This window comes from Molothrus ater, chromosome 2 (assembly GCF_012460135.2).
Source record: "Molothrus ater isolate BHLD 08-10-18 breed brown headed cowbird chromosome 2, BPBGC_Mater_1.1, whole genome shotgun sequence".
Classification (NCBI taxonomy): domain Eukaryota; kingdom Metazoa; phylum Chordata; class Aves; order Passeriformes; family Icteridae; genus Molothrus; species Molothrus ater.
The window spans coordinates 87,002,710-87,029,097 of NC_050479.2; the positions used below are offsets into that span (position 1 = coordinate 87,002,710).

General features: G+C 48.6%; 1 protein-coding gene across 1 annotated transcript; it reads right to left on the minus strand.

The window, feature by feature from the left end:
- Positions 1-1,491: 1,491 nt before the first annotated feature.
- LOC118685306 (alpha-2-macroglobulin-like protein 1) lies at positions 1,492-23,148 on the minus strand. Its single transcript, XM_036380770.1, has 34 exons — positions 23,090-23,148; positions 22,322-22,505; positions 21,232-21,394; positions 20,645-20,697; positions 18,672-18,692; positions 18,031-18,202; positions 17,548-17,632; positions 16,128-16,239; positions 15,701-15,815; positions 15,196-15,305; positions 14,525-14,692; positions 13,351-13,414; positions 12,826-12,971; positions 12,390-12,539; positions 11,996-12,148; positions 11,318-11,402; positions 10,429-10,543; positions 9,710-9,935; positions 9,471-9,597; positions 8,788-8,909; positions 8,276-8,330; positions 7,582-7,665; positions 6,444-6,620; positions 6,222-6,303; positions 5,312-5,468; positions 5,025-5,099; positions 4,498-4,660; positions 3,906-4,120; positions 3,561-3,776; positions 3,337-3,461; positions 2,938-3,028; positions 2,116-2,184; positions 1,659-1,761; positions 1,492-1,532 (listed from the first exon to the last, which is right to left on the minus strand). The coding sequence occupies exons 1-34, from the start codon at positions 23,146-23,148 to the stop codon at positions 1,492-1,494; spliced, it is 4,083 nt and encodes a 1,360-aa protein (XP_036236663.1).
- Positions 23,149-26,388: the final 3,240 nt, after the last annotated feature.

A 26,388-nucleotide genomic window follows, 5' to 3' on the forward strand; every position in this document is an offset into this window, starting at 1 on the left:
AGGGAGATGCAGGCAAAGGCCCTTGCTCAAGAAACTTGCCAGACTGCAGGTCCAGGGTAGAAAGCAATTTGCAATGCCAAGTAAGGGTGAGTTCCTGTATCCCAGTGGTTAAACTGAGGGAAAGAGAACTGAAGTAGAAGATTTAATGTGACAAGATCATGACAAAGCTGGAAATGTGTTCCAGAAAACAAGGACTGCATGTACCAATTACTATCACCAGTCCTGGCCCTTTGCATCAACTACACTTTATTCAAGCCACCACAGTTCCCTTTCCTGGCACTTTCCCTGTAGTTTCACATCCCTCCAGCCCTGTGCACACAACGTGCCATGCTCATCTTTACTGCAGGGCCAGGCCAGGTTTCATTGCCAAGCCTTTCTCCATCTCAGCCTGGCTTCTGATCCACACTAGGGAATGGACACCTGCCCATCCTCTTCCCAGGCTGAGCAAAGACAAAGCTTAAGTTTGACCAATGCCTGCCACTGCTCTAAACTTTCACTTGCACCTGTGTGCTTTCCTGCCTACAGCCCACAAGACAGGGAAAACCACCTGCTGCATGAATCACCTGTAGGGAGGCACACAGCCCTGTCCTGGGATGTCTGCCACAGGCTCCACACCCTTACCAGAGATTGTGACATAAGCTTTGCATAGATAAAGTGAGAGAGAATCTTAGGTCATAAAACATTCTGAGGTGGAAGGGACCCACAGGGATCACCCAGCTCCTGTCCCTGCCCAGGACAGCCCCAAGAGTCACACCATGTGCCTCACAGCATTGTCCAAATGCTTCATGAACTCCATCAGTTTTGGTGCTGTGACCGCTTCCCAGGGAAACCCGTTCCAGTGCCCAGCCACCCTCTGGGTGATAAGAGCTCTGTCCTTCTTGGCCTGACAGTACCATTCGGTCACAAGGTACAAAAAAGGCCCCTAAGTTCCCAGTGGTTAGTTTTAATACTTCATGAAGGTTTTTTTTGTCCTCTATTGTCTTCACAGGAACAAGGACAGATCCCTCCTCTGCAGTCTCTACCATCAGTCCTTTGTCACCCCTGCCAACCGTCACATGGAGATACGAAGAAAAGAGAAAATGCTTGGAATTTCCTGCTGAGCAGTTAGTTCCTGGAAGGCTCAGACTGTGTGTGGCATCTTATTAAAAGTAGAAGACTAGAACTGTCTGATTGAATGATTATTCAGGTTTACTGTTTTTCTCCCAAACCAGGAAAATAGCATTTAAAAGCAGCTGGGAAAAATTAATTCTCTACCTCTGCTCATGTACAAAACTCTGTCCCTCCAGGTGCAGACGTGCACAGGAGGAGCTAGAGCATTAAAAAAACCAGAGCCATAGACCTAGAAACAGACACTTCCTGTTTCTAGCTGGGCACATGTTCCCCACTGCTTACCATTCCCCTTCCTGTCTTTGCTTATACTCCATGTTTCCTGCCCAAGACCCACCATTTCCTGATGCCACTGTTGTGTCACACAGGAACTTGCTGCCTACCTCAACTACAGACAGCACTGTATTCAGCCAAGGCTCGCTCCTCTGCAGAAGGAAATGAAGAAGGTGATTACACATGGATGCACACAGAGTAGGCTGCATGTCTCTTCCCAGCCAGAGAATCAGGAACCTACCTCCCCGCCCCCAAATAATAGGAAATCTGCAACCCACCTGGCTGGTAGTAATCATAGATTTTGATGCTGGTTGGTTTCAGGTTCTTCACCTGAATTACTTGTTCCAGTTGCAGAGTGAAAGTCTGAGATTCATCATTGAGCTAGTGGAGATGGAAGGAAATTAGCAAGGAATGAGGAGAAAGAAGTCAAAGCATCTTCATCTTCCCTGATTTGAATGTTTTCCTGCACTACATTTCTCCAATCCATTAGAGATTCTGGACTTTAAAATGGAGTATTGTGTGAGAGATAGCGCACAATATTGTGCTAGGAATTTTCACAATATTGTGTAGGAATATTCTAATCCAATGACAATGAAATTGGGCAATCTTCCTCTGCCCCCAATTCTACCAGGGCTCTTTTCTTACCTAGACCAGCCTCAGGCTTCTCACACAGCTCCTTGTCCTCTGACCTTTTGCTCTCACTGTGCCCCACCAAATGCTTTTGTTCTCACTTACCTTCTCCAGATAAATGTAGACCACATTAGCTTTCACTTCTATTTTCTTAACAATGGTTCTGTTCTCCAGCTAGGATAGGAAACAATAATGGAATGAAATTTGTGAGCATTTTCCTTAAGGATTCCTGACCTGAGGGAGCCAGTATTTTATGGAGGGAAGGTATAGAGCTGGACTCTGTGTGGAACTGTGCATTTTTCAGTGGTTATATCTTTGCTAGTCTCTCTTGGACATCCCTTGTGAGCATCTCATGTATGAACCCCACTGACCCTGCCCAGGGCAGAGGAATCTCCCCCTCTGGAGACCAAAGGCTGTGTGAGTGGTATGTACGACTGATAGGTTGGTGAGAAAATGGGTGCAGGCACTAGTAGAGGTTGTTATTTAATCTCACTGAGTGTTCAAATGCTTTTAAAGACCTGCATGAGGGCTGTGATTTAATTTATGATTTAATTGGAAAACAATTCCAATTTAATTTTAATTGGAAAACAAAAGAATCTTTTTAGCTAGAGCTGGAGTATCTCTGAGAAATCCTGTCTTAGACTTTCTGACAAACAGATCCTGGTGTCAGCACACCCAGCAGTACACTTTGTTTCTGGCCCAAGTCCAAGTACTGCCAGTGGGAGACGATGAACCACTCTGACCTCCCTTGTGGGGGCTGTAGGAAAACAAGAAGTTTTGGTGCAATTGCAACAGCAAAGGTTGCAATTGCACCAAAATTAGCAACAAATTTAGCTACTGCCTGGCCCGAAATGAACAATTCTCAACAGGAGCAAGCAGGCAGGATCCATTTACCACAGCTGGGTTTTCTTATTCCGACGTTCTTACCAACATTCTGGATCTGGAAGTCATGATGAATCCAGATAGCAGGGAGACCTCTATGATCACCATGTTGGATGTGACTCTGCTCCCGATGTAGCTGGAGAAGAAAAAGCAGACAGAGGGTCTGACTCTGTGAGGACAGTGCCCTCCCAGCCCCTCTTCCCTCCACCACCACGCCCTGAGCCAGGCGTCCCATCTGGGACTGGGGCCATGGCAGCCACTGCTCCCCCTCACAGGAGTTAGACAGCACCTTCCCCTCCAAGCCTTCCACCTGTCCGATTCTCCCTCTGTCTGTCCTGTTCAGCCCAAGGGCCGAGTCTCTCCATCAGAGCCCTGAGACCTTCCTGGCTGCTGTCCCCAAGCTCACTCCATCTTGCTGGAGCAGGAAGCAGCCCTTGGAGTCACCTGGCGAGGACGCGGACGGTGAGGAGGCGCGGGTTCGCCTGGCTGCAGTTGCTCAGCTCCGTGCTGACACGCAGCGTGAAGGTCACAGGAGTCCGTGGGGAAAGCTCGTGGTACCTCAGCACTGTCTGCAGGATAAGGGCCAGGAGCAGAAAACACAGGCATGATCTCGCGCAGGAGAAAACAGGCAGAGTCCTCCCCTGCCCAGGCTCATCCCACCTGCTCACCTGAGCCAAGACGCAGCCGCTGCCGTGGGCCTGCAGCAGGAGCTGCCCCGGGATCTCCACCAGCGCCGCCTGCTGCACCAGCAGCCGCCTCTGCCGGCTCACCTGGAACGCCTTCCCAAAGGCCCTCTGGGACCGCACCCTCAGCACGGCCGGCCCTGAGGTGCTGAACGCCCTCGCTGCATATTTCGCTAAGGCTTGCAAGGCAACAGCCGTGTCCTGCAGAGGGAGAGACAGGCTGCTCTGAAAGCATCCGCCGTAATGGCACCGGCTTGGAACAGGAATTCCTCAAGAGGACTTGTGCTGCCAAGCTGGGCTACAAAAGGCTCCACAGGGAGCTGCTGTTACCTGCGTGGAGGCAAAACCCCCGTAGGCATTTTGCTGCCGGGTCAGCCAGGCCACAATGGCAGCTGCGGTTGTCATGTCACCGGCGTGCACCCGTGCCTTGGACAGGTAGGCCAGGAGCACATAGGCTGTCAGCTCTATGTCCACGGACTGAGTGCCAGGCCAGAAGTCTGTGGAGGCTGGAGAGCTTGGCTTGGGGCTCCAGTGGATTTGTCCTCCTGCAGAAGGAAGAAGACTATGAAGGCTGTTTAGGGAGGACATAATTTGGGTTTCAGAGGAAACAAAGCCCACAGTGCTTTCAGGGCTCCTTCAGTACATTCCCTATACTCAGGCCAGGATTACTTTCTTGAATTCATCTCCAAGGCTTCACCTTGTTTTAGCTCACAGACTCCTACCTCCTTCCTCAAAGGGATCTTGAATTCCTCCAGTCTGAGGAAGCTATTTCTAAGTCACTCTCACAGTGTGTGAAATATCTTATGGTATTTTCAGTAGCACAATGCAGTTACTGCACAAATACAAGGAGTATCTTTTATATAAATACATATATCATTTTCGACTGCTGTAGCTCAGCATACATTACTCCAGCAGGCAGCACCTGATTTGATGGCCTGTTCCTCCAGTTTGTACAGCAGCTCCTGGGTTGTCTCATAGTCCCCAGCCAGGGCAAAGGCATAGGCCAGCAAGGCTTCTGTGTAGATGTTGGTGATGTTGTGAACCACCTTCTGCAGGCAGCGGAGAGTAGTCTGCATCAGCTTGCCCTGTGTTGGGAGGAGACAACGTGCCAAACTCTGACAGGGGTGAAATAGAGGGCTAGGAGCCACACTATGTCTTCCCAACATAGTTCCAGAGAAACCAAATAATTTACCGACTGTCTTCAGAAAACGGGCAGTGCAGCCCTGATGTGCACTGGGAGCCATTCCCACCAAGCACTACTGCATCAGGCCAGTTTCACAACACTGGCTCTTTTGAGGAATGACTTCACCATTTGACCAAACATTGACTCATTCCCAGAAGCTCCCTCCCAGTTCATGGCCTGGAGAAGACCAGAATCACAAGCTGGCATACCCCTGTGGTGGTACCCAGGAGAGCAGGAGGGAGCAGGAGGGAGCTGAGTGTGCTCACCTGCAGCGGCAGACCCATCTCCAGCAGTGCTGCAGCGACATAGGCCCCCAGAGAGACTTCATCATCCATGCTGCCCTGTGAGGGGAACACATCTTTCACTCTTACAGGGTGTTAGGAGGGCCCTCTCCTCAGAAGGAAAAGCATTGCTCTCATGTTTTCCCTCTCTTTAGGGCTTGCACAGGTTACAGAATGACTTTCTAGGATCTTTTGGGATCCCACAATCTTCTGCTGTCAAAAATCTCTCCAGTCATACCCCAGCAGTGCTACCTGCCCTGGCCCACCATTACCTTTAGGGAGGAGTGAAAAAAGTTCCCTTTGGTGGCAAAGCAGCCACTGGGGAGTTGGTTTTGCTCTAGCCAGCGCAGGGCATCCTGGATGTTCTTGTCATCTACGTAGATGTATTTTCTGGCTTGGCCAAAATTCTTGAGTACAAAAGCTGTCAACCTAGCAAGAGGATTAGTTGTGAGAAAAAGAGGCAAACAAAAAAAAAAAAAACAGCAAAGAGAAAGTCAGAGGTCTCCTGGTGCTTGTCCCTGAACTAGTGACATAGTGGGGGTGCAAAAAAAAGAGTAATTTTCATAAAGAAAGTCAATCTAAAAGTGGAAATGGTCCACAGGACTCACCCCAGTGTCTCCTCTCCCTGCCTCTGTCTCCACAGATATATTACTTGCATACTACTTAGTGCTTTACTCACCCTCCTACTCTACTTTTACCTGTTCTACTTCATCTCCTCCAAATTACTGAGACAATCTGGAATTCTCCCTTTTCTTCCTCCCTTCCTTTCTCCATTCATCTTAGCCAAGCACCATAGGTGTAAGTTGTGCCAAGGCAGCTCCTCTCCACTCACTGAGGAGAGGATTTTTTATTGCTCTCACCTGATTTTTTTCCAGACATGTGTACCCCTCTTGGCTGCCAGGTCATCAGTAGCATGACCTGATGTTGTCTGTGGGCCAACAGCAGGGGCATAGAGACAAACAAAAAGACCTTTCATTCCCTGGGACCACATCTTTGCTGTTCCACTTTCCCAAAACCTCCGCTGCCCTGCCTGACTGCTTTTTCTAGTGGCTCAAGTGCCCTGTCAGAGAGTTCTTCTGTCTCCATCCCAAAGGAAATCTTGTCAGCTTCCTCAGATCCATTAGGTGCTCTAACCCAGACAGGAAAAATCAGAAGTGAGGAGGGATGTTTGCAGGTGCTTACCAAGTGTTTCCTTCTCCATCCTTCTGCCCAAAGAAGCTGTAGGAGCCATCCCTGTGCTTGTACAGAAGTTGTGTCTGATACCCTAGGGAGATGGGAACAGTGATTAATGTGGCCCAGTAACACAGAGGGGACAGTGCTGACGGAGTGGGTGCAAGGGCAAGAGTTACTGGTATGTTGGCCACAGGGGAAGGCAGAGGGGCAGGGTGGCTCTGTTGCACTCACCATTGCGCAGGAATCCTGCTGCCCTGTCCTTGATCTCAGGGCTCAGCTGCCTCGTCTTCTCCAGGTACTGCAGCACATAGACAACGGGGGCAAACAGCACCATGTTCTGCTCCCCACAGCCGTGGGGCAGCTGCACCAGGTGGTCCAGGTTCTGCAGTGCCAACCCCATGAGGTCACCTATTCAAGGGTGCAAAAAACAAAGAAAGTGTAAATATTATTTGAGTGCCTTTTCAGCCAGGCAGGGGGTAACAGTGCTTTATCTCAGCAGGGGGAAAGCACTGGAGAAAGGAGGAGAGAGAAGTAAACAACTGAATGCAAGATGGAGAGTGGTGACTGTTTTGCCTCTTTACAGCTTGGCGTCATGACAATTTTATGGAGTCCCTGAAGATAAGTTCCCCTTATCAGCTTTTGCATTCTGAAGGGCTCCAGCTATAACAAATACTGTTTGGAAAAGGCTGTCAGCAGAGCTGCACTTGCTCAGTCTGTGTCACATAGACAAGCAAATGTAACAGCACTCAGGGAAAGGTTGAAATGCCAGGTCTTTAGCCAGGTCTGTTCTACCCAGCCATATGTCAAGCATCAAAATGTGAGGAAGCCAGCAGGGGTGCTAGTCAGATGGTGTGAAGGTGTCCATACATCGTCCAGCCAGTCAGAAAAGCCTTGTGTTTTCCTCTGTTGGGGTTCTGTTGCACAGTATTCATGGCTACTTATGCCAGGCCTGGCTTCATACCAGTTCTGGCCTGCAAAAGAAGTAGATGTATTTAATGGTAGGTATGGCCTATCCCAGTACCCTCTCCAAAATGTTCCTTTGCAACTTTATAATGCTGAGAAAGATTTCTTCTCTCCAGGAGCTTCTGCTGTAGCATAGTTTTGAGCTTTACTGTTTGTATCTACACAGAAATAGCCAAGGTCCAAAGTCTCTGCTCCAAGGCCCTAGCTAAAAAAAGAAGGATTATTCTCCTGTGCAGATTACTCTTCCATTAAAGCGAAACATCTGAAAGCTTGGTGTTCGCAGGGAATAGAAACACAGCATCCTCTCTTCTGGGCAGTTTCATGCCAAGTGGATCTTCTGACACCAAGTCAAGCCTTGCCCTGACACAGACCAGCACTCTGTGAACCCACAGTAGAGGTCACTTACCTGTGATGGAAATGGAAGCCCTGGCAGAAGCCTTGACTACATTGTCAGGGAGGCGAAGGGACACGGGTTCTTCAGCCATGTTTCCTGATAACAGCAGGATAAAAGGTGTAGCATGAAAAACCAAGCCAAAAGCCTCTAACTGGAGAGACAAGACTGGCCCAGCTAAGTGGGACACAGCCTACATCCTGCTCACACTGACTGTCCTGGTCATTGCACCAAGTGCATTGCCTGAAATCTTTTCAGATTAGGCCATACATGAGAGCTGCTGGTGGGGCCAAGGGCCCACCAAGCTTCACTTCAGCTCAATTCACTGCACTTCAGAAGGCTCACACAAATCACAGCTGGACATCACTCAAGGGAGGACATCCTGGCGAGACATGCAGTGCTGCAGGGATGGGGTGGGAGGGTTGGAGCACCTCTCACTGGTGACTGCCAAGCCCCAGGAACATCCCAGGGTTGCACTGTGGGAAGGAGACTACAGAGCAGGATTTTGCCACTTAGACTCAGCAGCAAATTCATGTGGGACAGTGCATGTGGGAGTAATATTTCTTATTCATTTGTGGCTGATAGGAAGTGAAATTTCCTATGTGAAAAATAATTTCAAAACATTCTTTCATGAGACCTCCCACAGTTTAGTTCTACTTTCAGGTGTATTTATTTCAGACAGCAGAAGCCATTGAGGCTGTGCACATACCTCCTCTTGGGCACAGAAGGGAGCTGTAGGACTTCTCCACTAACACACCCTCTGGCTGCCAGGGCAGAAACATGCATGTGGGACAGGAGAAACAAAAGTACACATAAAATTCCCAAATGACACCACCATTTCAGAGAAAGTTCAAGTCTGAATTCAGAGGTCAGGGACTCCACCCTCCTCCTTTTTGGCAGGTCTGCCTGCTTCACTGCTCAAAGGATCAAGAGTTAGCCCAAGGGACAGGGCTCTCTGGCCAGTGAGCACATACAAAAGCTCAGGTACAGCATGAAAAGCAGGGAAAGGTACAGGAGAACACAGACATAGGAATGCAGCTCAAGAAAGAGTACTTCAAGAACAGGTTTGGCTAGGTCCTGGGAGAAATTATCTAAGCCACAGCTTTGGTATACTATTGCTGGCCAAAATTTGAGGTGATAAAACTATTTAGCCCACCTCAGGCTGCCTTCCCCCTTGGGCAGGGATATCATAGACGGAAATGAGGCTGTTCTTGTACTGACCTGGACCAGCAAGTGTTTGGTCAGTGTGTGCCTCCCCCTCAGGGCAGCTGGCAAGGGCTTCCTGCCCCCACACCGTGACGTTGGGTCCAGCACCTCTGTCCTCACTGAGATGTTCAGCGTCCCTAGCAAATAAATTCAACAGTCCTTTTTTTTATACCTGTGGCCAAATGGAGTAAACTCTCTTTAACCCATAGTGACCTGAAATGCTTTGGGTTGTTGGTCTTCATGGTGGTTTGGCCAGTAAAGGTGAGCCAGCCAGTGCTGACAGCTTGTTCAGACACCCTGAGCATGAGGAAACTCAGTAACATCTCACCAGCAGTGACTTCACTGCACTGCAATATGACTTGAACAACAGAGGGTCCAGCAGCCCTCAGAACCCAGCATGCCCTTCCCATTGCATATGAAGCACAGGACCTGCAATACAAAATTCCCCCACCCACATCCACACAGCCTCCTCTTCCCTAGCTGTTGCCACAGCCCTCTCTTTAGGAGTTCCTTCCCTCTCTGGTGAGTCTGTCTAAGAAGAGAGAAAGAAAGCAAACATAGTGGATTGCATATTCTACCATTAAGGACAGACTTCAGGATTCAGAGGAGACCTGGCTCTGCCAACTTCTCTGGACCTCCCATACTCTTTCACTTCAGTTTTGGGGTTCTCCATCACCAGTCCCTTTTTGCTGCCATACCCAGTTGGACTGCTGTCACATTCCACATGAAGGTCTTGGACTCCTCTGCACACAGACACTCCTTGTCCCTGCAAGTCTGACATGGCTCCACCTGGAAGTCTGAGGATTTAGCCAGGGCCACCTGGATCTGCGGGAATGACAGATGCAGGTGAGTGACTGGGCAGCTCAGGTGAGATGGCTTGGTACCATGAGCTCTGAAACTTGAGGGCAGAGTAGGCCTGTCCCACACAGTGACACACCTGCATGCACTGCTGCAGGTAGCTGAAGACAGTGGCTTTCATCGGGAAGGTCTCTCCACGGATGACGGAATATGGCAGCGTCACGTCCACAAAGAAGGACTGAACTGTTCTGAGGCTCATGGGTGGGGAAAGGCCAAACCCCCTCCCAGCCAAGCAGAACATCTTGACTTTCCACTCTGCAGCAACAGCAGGTGCTGTGACTGAGACATTCCTGCTGCCATTGGAGCTGAGAGGAAGAGAGAACTTGCCTGAAGAGATTCATCTGCTAGTGGAGAGGAATGAGAAGTGCTCATAGCCCTGCTGATGGAGGTGACACAGGTCCTCATGCTTGGATCAGCTTCTGCTGTATTGCCAATGACTTTTGCTCCAGTGGCTCACAGCAAGGCACTTCTCAGCAATTTTTTCCCTAGAGCCATAAACCCTCTTTAAATGCCATCAGTAAAGGTTTTATGTCCTTCTTCTGAGCAAGACACTGCCCAAGCATTCCAGCTCTGTACACTCATGGTCGTTTGGACTGGAAGTATACTCCTGTTCCTTAAATCTGTGTACACTTCAGCACCTCAAAGTCTACTAGTTTGACACTCTACAAATGTAGGGAAGAGCCCCATAATTTGCATGCAGAGGTCTCTTTGCATCTCTTTTACACAAACTCAAGGCAACCAAGTCTCTACAGCAAAGGGTCATCCTTCTGTCCATTTGTAAAGTCAGGAATAACTTACCCAACAGAGTACATATTCCAGATCCAAGTTTCAGGGAAAAAGTGGTGAGATCTTCTGTGAGTTGTAAATTGGCGATGTTCCTCATTGATTCTTTGATCTTCTATAGAAGGCACCCCTGAAGGAAAGAGCAAGGAGTCCCACCAGAGTGCGAGAGGTGAATCCTGCCAACCATAGACAGTCTTGCAGTGAGGCTGGAAGCAAAGCAGGCAGTAAGAGAGACATAGGAGAGTCTGGCAGAGGAAAGTACAAGGGACTGGACTGATTTCATGGGAGAGATTTAGAAATGAAGGCAAAAGAGAGGGATAGCAGGAGAAGCAGCTTGCAGTGAGCTGATTGCAAGGTTTCCAAGACTTGGTTAGACAAAGCCCTTTTCCAACCTGACCCAGAGATTTTGCTTAAGAGACTGACAACCTCCAGAGAGCCATTTTAACCAACTTCTATAATTCGTGAGTACTAGAACTGTTTCCTACTGCACAAAGCTCACATTCCACAGCAAGCTATGGTTAAAATACAGGCAGGCACGTGAGCCAGCTTAGTGCAGTTATCAAGAGCAAACTGAGACACAGAGGAAGAACATGAGGCTGTCTCTGTGGCTACAAATGGGGACCGAAGCTGGGTCTCAGTACAGCCTGAGGAGTGAGAATAGACACTGGGAAACAGATCCTGGGTCCTGCTTGGGTTTGTCTGTGAGGAAAGGGAGTGTCATCCTTTAGTGTCAGGGAACATCCAGGTAGTGATGTTCTTCAGAGCCCTTTTTTATGGGGACTGGGTCACTCCTACTAAGTCTGGTGGACTGTGGGGGCAGCACCCGGTACTCCTGAGAGACAATATTCACCACAAACAAACCCCAAAGATCTCATGTCCCAGCTAGGCTCAAAGTGCAGCTCACCTATGATTGGCTTCCTATTCATCCAACGGGAGCATTGAGAGGGCTTCTTGATTACAAGGTTTGAGAAGACTTTCAGTCCCATGTTCTATTAGGAAAAGAGGGAGGGCAGGGGAGGCAGAAAAGCATCTGTGAGTGGGGAAGACTAACTGCTGCTCTTCAAATTACTCTGGAAAAACAGAGACCATTCAGTGCCCAGGCAGCCCAGAGCAGCACTGGCCCAAGCAGACACAGTGCTGAGGGAAGCATGAAGGAGATCTGCCCTTAAGACACCAAGAGGTCTGCCTAGGACCTGTCCAAAATAGTGGCAAAGAGCAGCTAACAACTAAGCCATGGCAACAACCCATGGTCTAATGCTTGGGATTTCTCCCTGTCTTTCTTTTCTCTAATACTGTAGACAAACAGTACACAGCCCAGGAACTCATTCCTCATTCCCATTCAAGTAAAAAAAAATGGGAGTTTGAAGGTCCAAGATTTCATCACCTTGCTTTGTGCACATGTGGAGGGAAATATGGATATTCCTACTCAATGGGGTTGTACACCTTTTGAGACAACACAGTTCAGCCAGGGCAGACAGCAGTGTCAGTCTAGAGGAGGAAAAGCCTCTCAGACTGCTTGGGGAGAAAATACCTCTGATGCCCATAATTGCAACAGCTCTGGGAAACATCATGAGGTGATTACCCGGAAGAGGTTGAAGATGTCAGCCTGAAAGGAATGTTGTGGCCTTCCTCGTAGCAGAGACGACAAGGACTGAGGCTGCGCACAGCGATCTGAATGCTCTTCTACTTGGGCAGGGTATCCACGTTGGAAGGCAGCAGGGAACAAACCATAGACCTAGGCAAACTCACAGGCAGGGAAGGATTGGGCGAGGAGCAGATACCTCCAGATGCTTCACTCCATCCTCCCCTAGCATGCACATCAGTTCCTGTCCTTCTTCCAAGGCAGGACCTGCTTTCTCCTTCACATACAGACCTCCTCATTCATTGGCTCCCAGCGCCCCTTGCCACAGCCCCTGCCTGCCTCACCCAGCTCATCCATCACTCCTGAGGTTTTGCCTGGTTGTACAGACACTCACCATTTGGCTGGTCAGCTCATGGTCTGGTCTGGTGGACAACATGTTTTCATCCACTGCCTGGACTGCACACAGGGAGCCGGGTGCTGCCTGCAGCTGGAGCTGCACTGCTGACCCTGCCTGGGCTTCTTTACCTGAGAATCCTACCTTGACCTGGAGCAACACACCAGGAAAGGAATATGAAAAAGAAAGAGGTGTGAGGAGGATGACAGACCGATGGCACAGGCAGAAAGAGGAAGACTAACTGGAATCTCCCCTGCTCAGCCACTGCTATCGGAAGTCACTGATGAAGATTTCCTGGTCCCTGGGCACTGTGTTGTAGATACCCCTTCCATCTCTTCTGCCCAGTTCTCTCTTGGAAGGATCTGAGGGTCTCCTTCCCTCAAGCCTCCTGACTCCTGCTCATCAGCTCTCCCCCAGCCACAGAGGTGAGTCTCACCTGGTTTTGGAAGCACAAGGCAACATCCAAGCGGATGCTGTCAGCTGTGACCCCTCCGTTGGGGAAGATGGCGTACACCACTAAGGAAGGTGACGGGGACAAGTTGGCAGTGAAGGTCAAAGGAATGGAGAACGAGCCCTTCAGCACTGAAGAAGGAAAGGCAGAATATTATCATCATAGGCCCACTCAGACCTCCTTCTGCCCTTCTTCTTTTTGTGCTATATAATCTCAAAATGTCAAACCAATTCGTGCTGCTGCACTGTCTGCCCTCTCCCTCCAATCTCTGACCCTATGTATTCCATCTTCCCCTACGTCCTCCCAATCTCTCTTCCCATCATTTTTTCATTCTGTCTTTTTGCCCTCTGCCACATTTGACACAATTGCTTCTTCAGCCTGCCTCTGTCCTGTTTGCTGACTGCTCCAGACCTATAGATTGTGGAAATTTGGGGGAAACTCCAGCAATTCTCATGACCAACCTAGAAACCAACCAGGTGCAACTGTTTCCACTTCTCTGCCACAACTTACTGTTCAGTTTCCCCATCTGGATATTCCTTTGGCCCCTGACAACAATTCCAGACTTGCCAGTGACCTGCAGGAGGAGGGACATAGGATGAGCAGACTGCTGTTTGCTACCAGAGTGCATCCACACTTACTTACATGCCTCTGGTTCTCAAAAGCAAAATAAAACCCCCAAAATTAACTGTGGGGTCAATCCAATCCCAGACTTGAGGAGATTTGCAGACATCACAGCTGGGAGGAGAGGCTTTAACACGGGAGTCTCTGGTCCAGTCTGTTCAATGAGGACAATGTATGGGTAGTGGGTTCACTGCAGATTGGTGAGTGATAACTAAAGTGCTTCTCCTCTGGTAGGCTGGCCTCCAGAACAGACCAAAGTTCCACTGAGCAGCTGTTTAATAACTAGAGTGAAAAAGGGATACCCCACCTGTTTTAAAGGGAGAATAAACTTCCAGATGCAGCCTTGGCAGAGGCTAAGGGGGTGATGGGTTACAAAGACAGAAACCTCCTTCTATCCATGGAGGTGGCTGGAGCCCCAGCACCCAGGATCACAGTGTGGCCAGGCCAAGCCCTACCAGGTGTAGCATTCACCCAGTCCCCTGAGAACAAGGTTTAGCCTCTCTCTCCTGGGATGACCTAAATTATATCCTCAGCTTTTCAATAAGGTCTGGTCCTGCCAGTGCAGCCTTTCCCCCCAGGTTGTCTACTACCCTTACTCACATAATATGCAAAACTTATACGGCTGGTGTCTTCTCCCAGGTCATCCCTGCTGAGTGTGAAGGTCACCTGGACATTCTGCTTCATGCCACAAGGCAGTGTTTCTGTGGGCGGGTGTATGTCCAGGAAGCTCTTGGTTGTGACGTGGAAGGGCTGCAGGTGATGGTAAGCGTTTGTGTAAGAGAAGTCAGGCCTTCGAGGAGTGCGCATGAACTCCTCCAGTGTGAACCTCCCCTGGAAGGGCACAGAGACACACAGAAATGAAGAGTTCATGCCTCAGTGCTTCGTTAGGCTGTCATCAGCTTGGTTTGGGAAAGGCTGTTGGCTTGGTGCCTTCCAGCTGGCTCTGTGCAGAGCTGTGTGGTGAGCCCAGGCCTGAGCTGGCAGGGGGGCTGCAGGGAAGGAGGGGGGAGCACAGGTTGAGCTCAAGGGTTCTCACTGTCCCATATGCAGAGGTGGTGTTTACCTCCAGAGAGACTGACGAGCTGTTCCAGGCAGTAGTGTCGAGGTTGAATGATGCTATCCCACTGTCATCTGTGATGTACGTTTTGATAAACCGACGCCTCATGAACCTTATCACAAGATAAACTTTCCTGTTCTTCATACCAGTTCCATAGTGATCCTGAACCTTAATCTGGTGACAACAGGGTGAGGCAGGAAAGCCAAAGTCAGATATTTCTTCCAAAGTCGTACCCAAAACATTCCTATCTCTGACAAGCATAGACCTTTCTGTGTAGGTCACCTACAGACTTCGGTCTGGCCCCAACAAGACAGGAGAATTGTACAGCTCCCTCATCTCTGACGTGAAGCTGAGCGTGGTTCAAATCTGTCTGCTCCAAAAGGTGTGTGTGGCTAGAACATGAGGAGTTTCTCTCTCAGCCTACAGCTGAGAGACATCCTTGCATCCCAGCATCCCTGCTGAGACACCACTCATTGCTCTCAGCAGACACTGGAGGTGCAAACACAAGAGGGAACCTGAAATGCAGCAGCTGTGACTACACTGTCAAGCAATGAGACACAGTGCAAGGTAAAGTACTCTGTCTGAGGAGCAGGAAATGCTTTGGGTCAGATAGATTTACCACATGCCATATTCCTTGGCAAATGAGAGGGAGCAAAAAAGCAAGGGAAGAAAATCACCTTCCCCCTGTACGGTACTCCAGGGATGTAATATTCATTGGGCGTCTCAAATACTGCTCTTGCAGCTGTCCTGGAGATGAGGATTTGGCTGGAGGTGTTGATCTGCACCCCTGTTGGAATGCAGAGTGCAAGGGAAGCAGGATCAGTACCAGAGGTGACTACTGCACTGTAGTTTAATCTTACTTTGTTATTCCCAACCCCTCTTAGCAGTGTCTGTAACTTCCTCCCCAAAACCAGCATTCTTCAAGGTTTGGAGACTGCTCCTGTGGCAGCTCCTACTTTAGTTAAGCTGTCTGCAAGCCTCTTTGTAGCCTCATGGACCCACACCATTCATCCAGCTCCCAGCCACTCCTCATCCTCCTGCTGCTGGCAGAGTAGCTCTCCATGTCCCATGATGATCCCAGCAGCAGGGAGGAGGAGAGGGTGATGTGTGCCCTCTCTAATCCTCAGACCCCCAGAATGGTTCCTCTTGCCCCTGTACTTTCCCTGCTGAGCCCCAGGGTACCTGTGCCCATCTCCAGGAGAGAGGCTTCTGCATAAAGTTTGTTGTCTTCCTCGCTGGGAGTCAGATTGAAGATTGATGTGCTGACAGAAGGGGTGAAACACCCATTGCTTGCTGTCTGCAATAGGGAGTGACAGGTATTATTTGGGGCTGGGGAGAAGGGAAGGGGCCAGAAGTACAAGGGATTAGCCATTCTGTCATAACTATTGACTGCAACAAATAATAATGCAGAACTCGTGAAACACTGGAACGTGTTCCCCAGGGAGGTGGTGGATGCTTCATTCCCGGAAACGTTCAAGTCAGACTGGAGCAGTTCAGTTCATTCAAGGTCAGACTGCTCTGAGCAGTTCATTCTGTTCACTCAGCCCTTGGCACTGCATCCTCTGTGGTGCTTCTTTAGTGCCCATGTACCTTCCAGGGTTTTACTCACAGGACCGCTGTATTGCCTGCAGATGTCCTTGCTGGCATTCTGGGGCCACCTCCTCGCTTTCTGGCACAGAGCCACATGCACAGTCCCTCGCACTGCTTTCCCAAAACTGTACCTGCAGGGAGAAGGCCACAGGAGCTTCTGGGCAGAGGCACTGCCTGCTCTGTCCAGCACATCGCTCCACACAGGTGCCTTTGGTGACAAAGGTCTTACTGCAGCTGGCAAGCAGGCAGGCACAAATTAAAATAAAGCACTTTGAGTACTTTGGGAGTGCAGTAGTGTGGTCTGGCATCCAACAGATGCAGGAGCAAAGGAATAGATGCAGAAACAGACAGGAGCAGACCCACAGCCTCTGGAGCTCTCCCAGAGCTTCTGGGCACTTGCTGTCCTGGAATTGCAGGCAGACACAGAGAGTGGACCTGATTTATCCACCCAGTGATTATATTAGTTTGGGGGGGAAAGCAGCAGAAATGGGTGTCCCTACAGACAGCAAATTGCAGCAATAGAGCCACAGAGTGACCTCAGACTTGCCTCACTATGGGCTTATCTCATGATCAGGGCTCTTGTTTCCATCATCAGACCTGCCCTGCTGATTTAGACTTTTAGGTATTTCCTCTGCCTGCTTTGCTGCCTTTTCTTGCTTTGACTCCTCTCTGACTTGCCCTTTGGAGCAATGCTCCCGACAGTATCAGTAAAAAGATGACATCTATGACCCATCCTGGTGATGTAGAGTGGTGTGCACTATTTACTACTACAGCCTCATATGACCTGATTGCAACTGTCCCAATTAATGAGAAATTATGTCAGACCAATCAGTGGCAAAATAGACATCAAAAGTCTCCAGACAATGCAGCCCCAAATACAAATGAGCTCATCAGATTTTGAGTGCTTTTGAGCTCTTTGTCCTCCCTTCTTTGTGTTTATTCTTTGTGTCAGAGGTTCTGCCCTCCTTCCCACCCTCATCTGCTCCTTTTTTGCTGATAACCACATAACTAGAGAAATTTATCTACTGCTTCTAAGGTAATAAGTTCAGTAGCATATAAGTGAGAAGGAAAGGCATAAACTCCTAAAGAAATGCCAGCTCCTGCTCCTTTACCTCCACATGTCTGTCCCTTATCTGGTAAGTGTTTTTCCCACATGAGCTCTTTCAATGCTGAACAGACACATCTTCCAGAGGAGGGTATCTGTGGCCTAGGGCAAGTCTCCCTATAGCTGGATGTTCTCTCTCATGTGTAGCTCAGGTACCTCTTCCCCAAGGAGGAACCTATTAGCTTAACTCTTGAACTATTTGGGATTCTTCTAAAGGAATGGCTCTGTTTGACCCTTCTTGAGCTGCCTATCTTTGATGGACTGAAAAGACAGGAGACATATGGAAGGAGAGACACAGTTTTGATGCAATCTTTCTCCTGAACATTCTTCTTACCTGCCACACACTTGCAGTGGGAAGGTTTTATCTGAAGCATAAATCTGAGCTGGTCCCTCGAAGAAAACATCGAACTTTTGCAACACTGGAACAAAAACCTCAGAGTTACTCCACCAAGGGCAAAAGACTACCTGGGCACAGGATCACAAAAGAGAAGAGTATGTTCCCATGAAGGAACGTGTTAATGAGGTAAAAGCAAGCATTAATTAAAAACAGGGAAACAAAAGAAAGAATCTTCTTTTTTCCCCAACAGTCTTGCAGAGGTGTTTAGTGTATTCTCACTCTGCCAGAAAGTACCTTCTCCAGAAATCTCCAGGACAATCTCCCTTGTGTTCATTTCTATATTGTCCATAAATTTGTGTTCAGTCATAGCTCTCAGGCAGTAAATCCTATTTTACAACATTTGGCTTTACATTGTTATACAGACAGGCAAGCAACAAACAAGCATCAAACTTCTTCCACCCCTTTCTTCATTCTCCTTACCACGTTCCTCCACCTTAAAGGTGCTGGACTGCACTGAGCTGGACTTAAAGGACTGGGCACTGATGGTGTAAGTCCCCAGGGAGAGTTCATCAGCTAACTGGAAAGAGAGATCTGCAATGCCCTGTTTTGGTCTCACATCCAGCCACTGGCCAATGCGGTTTTGGTTCGGGTCCTGCGGTGCAAGGGAAGGAAAGAAGAGGCAGTCATCAGCAATCCTAGCTGTTCTCCACCCAGAGCCCACTGGATTCAAAGGCATGTCAGACATTTCAGAGGCTTTCACAGGCTCCTACTGGTTTTAGCCCAGATGGTGATGCTGGAGCACCAACAGAGGTGAACCCGACCCACCCAGGTTTACACTGCTCTGCACAGCCATGGAAAAAGAAGGTATGTAAGGTTCTGACATTTAGACCCTCCAGCCTCCAGTAAAGATGGACTATAAAAATTAGCTAAAGCCTGGCCTGCATTCCTGAATGTAGAAATGGATGAAGTCAAACCATTTGTATCAACAAGAAGCATTTGGACAGAGAATGTGCATGCATAGAGATTAAGAAAAGCAACTTGAACCAGTAAAACAGCATCCTAGGTACTATCCATACTAAAATACCTTTCCTCATAACACCTGAGGAGTCTGGAACACCCACCTGGATTTCCACCATGGAGTACTGCAAAACAAACAGACAGCACTGTCAAAAACTGGCAAGACACAGCAACCTGTACATAAATTTCTCTTACTCACCCAGTCCCTGTACTATGACAAACATTATGATACAAGAAGCTTGATCCTACTGAAAACAGGACAGCTGCTTTGAAATAGTAAGGAATAGTAAAAATCTATGTTATTCTTCTGATTTGCTTTTTGATCCCTGAATATTTAAGATGCATTTTGGTAGGAATTTGACAATGATGAAAGCTAGAATTTGCTCTAATAAAATGGGGAAGAGTAGGAAGACTCTCAAATACTATCATCCCAAGTTCACAAATATTAAATGGCTTCAGCTTTGTAACTTATATCCCAATAATTAGCAAAACTACATCACCTATAGGAAGAATACTCAGAAAATCTTCCTTTAAAATCTCTGGCGTAGGAGGTAAAGCTGGAAGTTATGAATTAATGCTGACTGCAGCTGACAGTAACAGGGAGGGACAAGAGAGGACACACTTCAGCCCTTCTAGGCCCATTAATTCTCTGTTTGTCCTTATATCACTGCATCTCTCATCCAGGAGGCAGTATTGGTGAAGAGCCTCTAATCTGGGATCACAACACATAAAGAGGCAGGAGCAGGGCTCGGGAGAGTAACCAGACTGTAAACATGCAATTGACATGTAATTCACATTATTCATCATTCTAACCTTTCATACAAGTTATCAGAGGCAGCTCTGTTTTCACTGAAATAAAAAAAAAGTGCAGATTAAGCTGCTGGTGAACACCACCCATATTAACTTCAACTCATCTATTTTACAAACTAGATATTATAGCTTCAGTGCTGCAGTGCACTCAAGCCTTTATAATAGCTTTGACTAAACACAATCTCTTTGAATTTTCATCACAGCATAATTAACAGTTACAATATTAATTTGTTTGTACTCACACATAGACATCAAGCATTTACAGTCAAATATGTACATGAACCAATTGTAGGCATGGAAGCAAATGTATTGTTTATACTTCATTATCTTATTAATGTAAGATATATGCCTTCCCTTTGTAGAGAAGAAAAGAGTGTTTGATCCTAGGACCTCATCAATAGCCCAAGACAGAGGAAATTAAGTCAGTAATAAAGAAGCTGGAAGGATCTCTCCCTTTATTTTAGTCTGGAAGGATTGGGTCCAACTCCCCTAATGTGTGCCCTTCAGTATTTTAATTGTCATGGCATGAATTCCTGTTGGCTCTCCCTAAATTGCTTGAGGACTGAGGAGTGAAATGGCTATAGCTGCTGGCTGCAGATATAATTGCTTACTGAGGAATGGCATTAGCCTTGCAGTTTCCTGGCCACCACATACGTAAGTGTCTGGCAACCTCTCAGTCCCTTGACATGGGGACAATGAGCTGCTGCCAGCAGCAAGTCAGTATAATTTGGTTATACTGTTTTCTCTCATTTTTTTAATGATCACTTCCTGTGAATCCTTCCCCATATGAATTAATTTTTCTTAAAATGTTGCAGTTTGCTTCAGGCTCTCCTGCCACCCTCAGGTGCCACACACTGCACAAATCACTGAGCTTTCCAGAGCTGTTGGAGGGGATCATGGAGTCTAGTGATGTTTGTGCACAACTTTGATAATTATGCCCATGGTCAGCAACCCACAGACTGGTCCCCAGAAGCCCTGCCTGCTTTTTTGGCAAGGGCAGGTGCACTCAGGTAGCTCAGCTAGCTGGGAATGCTGGCACACTCCCCAAACACCATCCAACCCTCCCACCAACCAGCAGCCATCCTATAACAGCAACAGCAGAGCCATCAGCCAACAGGAATTGCTGTTTAAATTTGGTTTACTTGAGGGTTGGCATTGACCACCCTGGGTGCTGGACTGTCCCAGCCTCCCTGGCATGGGGTTGGTAGAGGAAGCAGAACCATCTGAAGCCTGGAGACTTCCTTGCCTCCACTTAGACAGGCTTTACCTTGCTGTTAACAGGAACAAAATCTTCAGTCAGTGTCACAATCCTGAATTTCACTGGAGGGAGAAAATGGAGTAAAGCACATTACAGACAGAGTGCACGTGGGAATGGACTTGCCCCACTCTTGTCTCACCCCAGAACCACAGCTCCACACCCAGCCCTAGTGGCAGCCCCATGCCTGCCCTGCAGCCCCTCTCACCCTTTGCTCAGCCCCACTCACCTCTGCTTGCCCCAAGTACGTGGCAGCAGCACAGCTGCTTCACAGTTTAGGGGTTTACCCATGGGCTACAGCCAGAGTGACTCTTACATTTCCTTGTCTGCAGTGTAGGCACACCAGTCCCACCTGGCCCTGGCCAAGAAGCCACGTTCATGTCTGCTCCCTTTTCCAAGCCAGCTCTGCTCCTAGAGCATGTCAGGCCTCCCTTCCCAGGCCCCTCCTGCTGCCAAAACATGGGGTCCCTCACTGCAGCTCTGTCCCCATGGAGGCCACATAGCACAAAGTGCTCAGCGCTCCACTGACAGGAAATTGGGAGCAAAGCCTGGCAGGGTCAAGGCAGGGCCACTGTCCAGGTGCTCTGTGCTTTGCTCACCTGTCTGTCCCGGATTATAGATTGGCTTATCCATCTGAATGAAGGTGCCTGTTCCAGCCCTGCGGATCAGCACTTTTTTCTCTTCACTTGCACTGAAGTAGTGGCCATTGGAGATGTGCAGGTGCACAGTGGCCACCTCCTGGCTGCCTGCAGGTCGGGGCACCTGGGACACAAAACAGGAGAACCACGAGGTTAGCGGGCATCACAGCAGTGCTCTTCTGGCTTCAGCTGCACTGCAGGGCCAGGCTCTTTGCCACCTTACTCTGGAGGCCAGCATAGGGTGTCCCCTCAGTGGCTGAAGGCTTGAAGGCTGTGTCTGTGGAAGCACAGGGAACAAGGCTTAACAGCTGGGATAGATCTTGGACAAGAGAAAAAGGAGTCTGTTCTGACACAGAAATTTTGTTTACTCCTTCATGGGACCACTGTTAGAATCTGCATGGAGCAAGATGGAGAAGATTTAACTCAAGGGAAGAAAAGGTCTATGGTGATGAGAATTTAGTTTTCAAGAGTGTGAGGAGCAGAGAGACTGAAATCCCATCTTCTTATCAGTGCAAACTAAGAAAACAAGGATCATGAGTTTGGCAAATAAAAAAGATTTATGCTGAGCTTGTGTGTACACACTCCCATGTCTTTCCTAGTCCTCCAGTACACTTTCAAGCCCAGAAAGAAAAACTTGGAAAGAAGCAGACATGAGGGAAGCTGTCTGAGATGAGAGGTGTGACTCTTTCTGCATCACAGATTCACAAACAACACGCTGTGACATTGCATTCTCCTCAGGGGAGAGAATGAGCTGCACGACTGCCATTTGGGTGCTTCTAAGCTATCCACCCTCCTCAGACCTTTGTTCCCTGGCCAGGCAGCCTTTCCTCAGTGTGCCACCAGGATATCCCACAGGAAGAGTGCCATGCAGACAGACAAAGGCAAGGAGCAAAGCCCCCGGGCTGCCACTAAACCCTCCCCGTGATTTTGCATTCACTCCTTTCCATGCCCCCTTATCTTCTGTCTTCCTCATTCTCTCTTTCTTCGGTGAGAGGCAAATGAGGAAGCTGTGAGCTGCCAGAGAGGGGTCCCGGCCAAGAATGACTCTGACCTGGAATCTGGTGCACTCAAAGATCCAGTCATTCCGGACGACCTTGCGGTAGAGGCTGAGGTTGCCAGATGGGTGCACAAGGGTTAAGGCCACACGAATGGGCTTTTCAACCCCACGAAGGTCCAAGCATGCCCTCTGGGATGAGGGGTAGGGCAGGGCAGCTGGAATGATGATCAGGTACCTCCTGCAGTGGGGAAACAAGATATCATCACATTCCAGGAGCCCTCTCGCCCACTCTGGGCACTACAAGGCTGGCCTGAGGAAACAGGAGAGTTTGCCATTCTCTGAGGCTAGGAGGTGCTCCTCTGCTGGAGAGACTGGGACAGATTGCCAGAGTGAGAACCTTGCACGGGGGGTTGGAAGGTATAGAGCTCATTTCAGATAAATACAAGACGAATACTTTCAGGTGACAGAACAGAATTCGTCCTTCTTGCTTTGACATGGCTCCTCAACTACCCTGATAGCAGATTGGTTCCTGCTTATCCAACCCCTGCCTTGCAGCCCTTTTCATTTGCCCTTCACTTTTCCCTTCAACCCACCTCATCCTGCACTCCCTCACTCTTGTTCCCATCACCAGTCACCTAGTTCTTGTACTGCAGTGATATCTATCCCTGGGAGAGGTTCCCACCTTCACGAGGACCCTGCATTCACAACAAGGCTCTGCACCCCACCCAGGAGCTGACTCACAGGGTCCCACACTCTCTCCCTGCTATCTTGGCCCCTCCCTCAGCATTCTTATCAATCACTAGATTTTTAAATGGCACTTACGGTTGTGCCACTACCCCCAGGGTGTAGACCAGGCAGCTCAGGAGGAAGGGAGTCCACATTTTAATGGGAGAATCCCAGAGGGGTGGCTTCCTTGGGAGCGCTGGTCAGGAGAGAAAGTAGAGTGCCTCTCCTCTCCTTCCAAAGTCTCCAGGACACCTGCTGTTGTTGCTGTTTCTCCCAGGAAGCAGACACAAATCCCCAAGGTTTCCTTCCCTCCACCTCTTTCCTGCATTTATAGTGCTGCAGGCACAGGGTTGTACCACCCAGGATGCTCCCCAGCCAATCCAAGTCCTTTTGGACTCTGGCCTCATTGCTCTCCAACTCCCCAGTGGATGGAGCAGCATCATTCAGACAAATGTGCCTTTTATTTTGCCAACCAGCAGCCTGTTTCCTGCTCACTGCACTGCCCCTGCTCCCTGGGCCAGATGCAGCCCAAGTCCCATTGTTTGGCCTCCAGCTGGATTGTCCCATGACCCCTTGGCATGTGCACCCAGCTGGAGCTCACCTTGTGGTCATTCTGTCCCCAGGCTTTCTGAGTCTGTAACACCCAAGGCAGGTCTCAGTCCTGAAATGGAGACCAGGCTTTGTACAAATTCAGTATATTTGCATAGCTCACTGCTCCCTCACAGAGGAGGAAAGCACAGGGAGCAAGCAGAGCTACACTCCTCACGTTGCCTCTGCCCTACAGACATTTCAGTTTGAAGAGAAAATTGAACAGCTGCAACTCACCCCAGCTGTATTACATTGCTCTATGCTACAGTTCAAGGCCAACCTACTCACACCCTCACCAGTGGAGGAAATGAGGGCTAAACATTGGTCAGGCAGGTCAAAATCTGCATGGCTGAAGTCCTACAGAGTCTTGCCTAGCTACCAAAAGGCTGTGCTCAAGTCCTGGGCGATGGGAACACACACTATCTGGTTTGGGGCCTTCTTTCCACATGCTAATTTTATATATGTTAGTCCACTGATTGTACTGAACTTTTCCCTGAGTATCTTACCATAATTGAAAAGAGAATTTGGTTCTTGAAACTACTTATTCCCAAAATAAGGAAGTTCTTCAATTTTAGTGTCAAGGTAATTTCATATCAAAATATACCACTAATTCTTCAGTACCAAATTGAGTTCTTAAACATGTAGAGCCTAGTAATATTTTCCTTTGCTTTAGTACAGACTGACCATGACAAGGAAACAGTTTTGGGGCTTTTTTTATCCACTCATGCACACACATGTAATGGGCAGATACAACTCCTCTCTCTCCCTTCCCTCTCCATGGGCTTTGTTCAGGTCAGAGCTGCTGGTGCCAGCAGTTGGGAAAAATGCATAAATGCACCTGGACAAACAAGCAAACAGGAACTGGAGCAAGAATGTGAATCATTCTGACACTGAGCTGCCCTTCATTTCTTTCCGCGGGTCTCAAAAAGTACAGGCAGTGCCCATTGAACAATCCCAGCTGACATTTGTTTGTTCACAGCAGATCCACAGCAGTTCCAGGGAACAGCCAGATCCCTCATAACAGCACAGGGGCTCACAATGGCAAAGGGTGTCCTGACTCCCACTCACTCCAGCAGCTGTTTTGTGAGAGCAGACATGTAAACATCTCTGAAGTTCTGGGCTTGGCACTGATTGGGAAGCTACACCTGAGCACCCAATCCAGTCTAACTCCCAGTGAAACAGAATTAAATAAATGTAGGAGCAACAAAAACAAAGTGGCATGCTTGGTGAGTGTGATTCATCTGCCTCAGTCCTGTCTCCATCTCCTACTGCCAGCACAGTGACCAGCTGCTGGTGGGCAGGAGGCACTGGGGAAGGGAGCACCTCTTAGCAGGGCTCTGCACCCCCCAGGACTTGGTGACAGAACACACAGTACCTGGGTGCTGTCCTGTGCTGAGATCTTTCCCCAGCCCACAGATCCACTCATCAGCTGGCCCAGAGACAGGCAAGAGGCACATCCAGAGTGGATTTGTGTCCCTGGAAGCCAGTAGTTCTCAGTGCTCAAGCAGTGAGCTGATCACAAGCTAAATGGAAGGATGCACACCAGCAAGCTCCAGCCTGAATCACCACAACCCCTCCATTTTGTGAAGGATAAAAAAAAGACTGGGATGTTTGACATCTGCTGCTCTAAGCAGAGAGGGGACATTTAAGCCAGAGAGATAAATAATAAATAGATGTGTTTTGTAGAAAAGTGGGTTTTCCCTTAAATTCTCTTGGAAGACAGCCACCTCCTTCCAAATGCTCTCTAGTAGCCAGACAGGTACTACTGTCTGTAATACCATCACAGGTATTACTGTTTAAATCTCATAAAGAACATTTTAAAGGACACAGAAGAGTTGTTAAGAAACTGGAATAAAAATAACAGTGGATATTGAGTCAAAAGTGACACTAAGTGTAATTTTTACCCAGAGTGTGTGTACACATAGGCACAGGAGCTGGGGGGTTGTGTGTGTGACCTCTGTATGCAGTAAAGGGCTCCTGCATGAGCTACCCCTCATGGTGTCAGCGAGGGGTAGGTTGGATCCCTGTGTGTGTATAACCACCACAGGAGTTGTTTTCCCAATAAACCTCTATGCTGGGGATTTTTCTCAGACTGTGCTTTGCTAAGCTCTGCAAAACAGATTGTAAGGACTTGGTGGCATTGGCAGTGGTAGGTGGAGTTCCTCCCTCTCTGCAAGACTCCAAGCTCTAGGCAGTGCACTCTCCAAATACCAGTAACAGCTGTAGGCCTGGCTGGCTCCAGTTCTGCTTTTTGGTATCAGCAAGGACAGAGTTTGCCAGTGGTAAAGGCAAGGGAGAGAGAAGACATTTGCAAAGAAAGCAGAAATATTTGCAAAGTGTTTTTAAAAAGTTTCAAAGAAAGTAAATAAAAATTCTGTTCTGCATGCAGTGTTGAGATCTGCATTGCTCATGGACTACTGAGGAAATTGAATAAAGAGAGGAGGAAAAGCACCTGTTTAAACAAAGGTGCAACATCAGCTCAGCCACTTCTGGTGCTCCACAAAGGTATTGCTACCATCCAGCTGCTGATCCTTTCATTCTAGCCCTGTTAAACTGCACATGAAGCACAGAGCAGGCTGTCAGCAGCCTGCCTTGCTGGCACATCTCCTCAGTGTGTTTGCTCTCAAACAAACAAACTCGAAATGCTCATGTCTTTGTCTCACAGATAGGACTTGCTGAGTCTTCAGATTACTCTGGAGCATGATAGTTAAAATTTAAACACGCTTTCCAAATCCCTCCCTTTAAACCACCACAAATCCCAGCAGGACAGGGAGAGCTTTCAGGGCTGTAACCAAATCCTGACCTTC